General features: G+C 41.2%; 1 protein-coding gene across 1 annotated transcript in view; it reads left to right on the plus strand.

Annotated features, from left to right (window-relative positions):
• Positions 1 to 2,639: 2,639 nt before the first annotated feature.
• Positions 2,640 to 4,180, plus strand: part of LOC134457778 (huntingtin-interacting protein 1) — a gene marked incomplete at its 3' end in the record, with an annotated part of 30,673 nt that continues 29,132 nt past the window's right edge. The window contains exon 1 of the mRNA XM_063209750.1: positions 2,640 to 2,831. Coding sequence (XP_063065820.1) covers positions 2,736 to 2,831 — 96 coding nt within the window. The remainder of the gene's footprint in view (positions 2,832 to 4,180) is intronic.

A 4,180-nucleotide genomic window follows, 5' to 3' on the forward strand; every position in this document is an offset into this window, starting at 1 on the left:
TATCATTGTGTCGAGTTTTGATGTCAGCCTACAGTATATTGCCTTCACAATGCCAATTGGTCCACTTTCTAGCAAGTCTCAGGATTGGCTGAATGATTCCATAATAAAAAAGGAAATAGATGTAATTTACGGAAAACTCCAGGGAAAGAGAAGGGGATACAGAGAGAGGGAGGGCTACAGAGAGAGGGAGGGAACAAAGGATGTAGATAAAAAAGGGTAAACGAGTGCAAGTCTCTGTGCGAGTGTCAGAAGATGAATATGTGAGATTATGTGGGTAAGATAAATACTGTACAGTATGTGTGAATGTCCCATTGACACGTGACCTGCCCTGTGTACTGCACCTTGACGTTGTAGTGAAGTACTGTAGGTTGCTGCATGCATATCACTAATCCTGATGGCACGTGCACAACAATAAACAGTGAAGTAGAAAACAAGGCAGCAAGGTTTCATGCCTGAGGAAAACCATCCAATGCGATATCATACAGGAGGAAAATCATCCAATAAGGTTTCATGCCTGAGGAAAACCATCCAATGCGATATCATACAGGAGGAAAATCATCCAATAAGGTTTCATCATGCCTGAGGAAAACCATCCAATGCGATATCATACAGGAGGAAAATCATCCAATAAGGTTTCATGCCTGAGGAAAACCATCCAATGCGATATCATACAGGAGGAAAATCATCCAATAAGGTTTCATGCCTGAGGAAAAGCATCCAATGCGATATCATACAGGAGGAAAACCATCCAATAAGGTTTCATGCCTGAGGAAAACCATCCAATGCGATATCATACAGGAGGAAAACCATCCAATAAGGTTTCATGCCTGAGGAAAACCATCCAATGCGATATCATACAGGAGGAAAATCATCCAATAAGGTTTCATGCCTGAGGAAAACCATCCAATGCGATATCATACAGGAGGAAAACCATCCAATAAGCTTATGCAACTTCATCAGGATTTTAATAATCACTGGATGTAAATAATTCTCTATATGAAGGTTCGTGGTCCTCTGACACACTAGCACATTTTCAAAGAAAGAAGTGTTTGTGCGAAGCTAACAACATTCTTATCCACTAACATTCTTAGAAGGCTATCAAGACATTTTTGTCATTTTAGAATACTTACCTTTTTAACATCATATTTCTTCAATCAGGATTATCAGTTGTGTCTCATTCTGAGATTATGTTAGTGTTGGAAAGTCTATATGAGGAAATTAACACAGCAAAAAGGGGCAGTGATACATACACGAGTGACACACGTGTGTGTGTGTGTGTGTGTGTGTGCGTGCGTGCGTGCGTGCGCACGCGCGCGCGCGCGTGTGTGTGTGTGTCCAGATGACGCATCATCACTCAGTGCCTGTGCAGTGAAACCTGTCTCTCCACTCCTGAAGACTGACTCCAGAGTTTTCTTCAGGTTTTGTTCCCCAAACCAGTTCAGCAGCTTGTGACCACACCAGCCCTCACTGTCTTCAAGGATGACGGCACAGGCAGGCATTTAATGAGTCATTTTGATTGACATATTCATGGAATACAAATCAGTGTGACCTCTTTGTGTGTGTGTGTGTGTGTGTGTCTGTGCGTGCGTGCCTGCGTGCGTGAATGCCTGCGTGCGTGCCTGCCTGCGCGCATGCCTGTGTGCGTGCCTGCTTGCGTGTGTGCGTGTGTGTGTGCATGGTTCCATGGATATTGTGGGTATTCAATGAGATTATAGGCCTACTGTATAGGTAAACTTTATTATCCCTCAGGGGGAAACTCAAGTGGTCAACATTTCACATCTCCTCAGGACATACTACAACACATAGACAGTGGACGCTGGACATACCACATTAAAATAAATAAGGGATAAGAACATTTGATGTAAAATGAAATAACAATAACAATAGGTAAAAACAATAGAAGTAAAAACAGTGCTGTGTAAAAATGCATTAAATAAATAAATAGGGGCAAGTGAGAGAACTAAAGTGCTGAAGTTGCTTTGGGCTTGCTGTTATATAGCCTGATCGCTGTGGGTACAAATGACTTTTGGTATCTTACTGTCCTGATTGTTCTTTGCAGGAGTCTGTCATTTAACCTAGTACTCTTTACAAACTTTGGGTATGATTGACATATTTAATGGAAAATATGGAATGCATGTGGAGTAAATCTATCACTGTGTTGTTGCATGGCAACTTATTGGGTTCTTAATTGGCTGCCACAACCCCATTCAGTTTCAATTGACCATTCAAACAATTGACTGAAGGGGTTTCACTGTAGCCACAAGGAGAGACCACTCCCCAACATACCTGAGCCGTGCCACCTTCCCTCACATAAGACATGAATGGGTCATCTACGAAGGTCTATGTCACTCACACTCACTGCTATGAGTTTTCAATGCCCATTTGGTAAAGAAAATTAGTCTTTCCACGTTATCAGAATTAGCCATACGACTTGTATACCAAATGGACATTTACACTCATTCCACTTTATCGTAGGCCTATATCAACAGTTTAGGATCCGTTGCTGAATTCACCTCTCTGTTCCTATGGGCTATTCTGAATCTGAGGTGAATCTCAGGTGTGCTGCTGCAGCTGCAGTGTGCTGCTGCAACGTCGGTGAGACTTCGGTGGCGCTCGAGAGTTCGCCCAGTTCACGAGGTGCCTCAGCGCGCGCAGAGACGTTTCCAGAAGACGCGCAGGTGTCAAGTCATATTTCATCACCGAAAACTTACCAAACTTATATTTGATACTGAGAGATGGCTTCAAAGTCCAAGGATAAGGATCAGGAAAAGGATAAGGAGAAATCCGAGAAGGCTTTGGCTGCCGAAAAAGAGCAGTTTGTCAAATCACAGGTGAGCAAAACGATGCCTGACATCTGTGCGTAAAACTCCTTCGATGTTTTTTTGTTTTTTCTTGAACAGATTTTTGTAGCAGCAGATTTGTTTCAACAGCAGTGCTTTATATTGAGTTTATTTGTTTTGTTGACCATTTGAGAGCGAGAATATTCTTCTGGCGTTCATGTTGGCTATAGTCATTTCCTCATGCCTGTCTAAAACTCACTGAGCTTGTTTTAGATTCTTGTCTGTTCTGTGCTGTGCTTTAAATGGATTGGGCGAGTCTGTTTCAACGATCTCTGAGTCTGGCCAGGCAATTTAGTTTTTCTGCATTGATTGACATAGACAACAATGCATACTATGTTGTGATAGTGGATGACTGATGGTGTTCCATGCTCCAGAAGTCTGTGATGTTGTATGTATCTGTCCTGTCCTTGCTCAGGGATGAAAATTGATTTAATTGAAAGCTGACCATGAAGTTGTCATACGTACAACCAACTCCCTTTTGAGATGGCATCATTTTTTTTACCTTTACCTGAGGACAAATACAGTCCCAAGAAAAAGTTTGTACACCCTTTGAAATTTCTTACATTTCTGTCAAAATTTATCATAAAACATGGTCTGATCTTCCCGGAAATCTCAAGAAGGAACAATCAGAGTCTGCTTTAACTAATTCCACACAAACATTTACATGTTACCATATTTTTATTGGCCATAAGGCTATAACATTCACAGGACAGCAAGGCATAAGTAAGTACACCCTTGCATTAAATAGGTTTTAACCCTCAGTTAGTTGCAATATCCTCAACCAGACTTGTCCTGTAGTTGCAGATCAGATTAACAAAAATATCTGGATGTATCTTGTCTCCCTCTTCTTTAGAGAACTGCCTCTCGTCAGCAAGGTTTCTGGGATGTCTGGAGTGCATAGCTTTATTGACTTCATGCCATATAATCTCAATTATTTTTAGTCAGGGCTTTGACTGGACTATTCCAGAATGTGTATTTCATTGTTATGAAGGCATTCTAATTTAGATTTGCTTCTAAAGTATGGGTTGTTGTCACATTTCAGCACCTATCCTCTTATGTGCTTCAACTGTGTGACAGACTTCCTCACGTTTTTTCTGTAAAATATCACAATAAACTTGAGTTCATTGCTCCACTGATAATAGCAAACTTTCAAAGGCCTGAGGCAGCAAGGTAGCCGCATATAATGATGCTCCCGCCACCATACTCAGAAGTGGAGATGTAACCAAGAATAGCTAAAAATGGGGTTCATTCTCCCAATCTAAAATTAATGGGGTTTCTGTCCAAAAAAATATTGCTGCACCTTTGAGGTTTGCGAAAAAGCATTTATATGCTTCATAAAA

The sequence above is a fragment of the Engraulis encrasicolus genome, chromosome 11, assembly GCF_034702125.1.
Source record: "Engraulis encrasicolus isolate BLACKSEA-1 chromosome 11, IST_EnEncr_1.0, whole genome shotgun sequence".
NCBI classification, from domain to species: domain Eukaryota; kingdom Metazoa; phylum Chordata; class Actinopteri; order Clupeiformes; family Engraulidae; genus Engraulis; species Engraulis encrasicolus.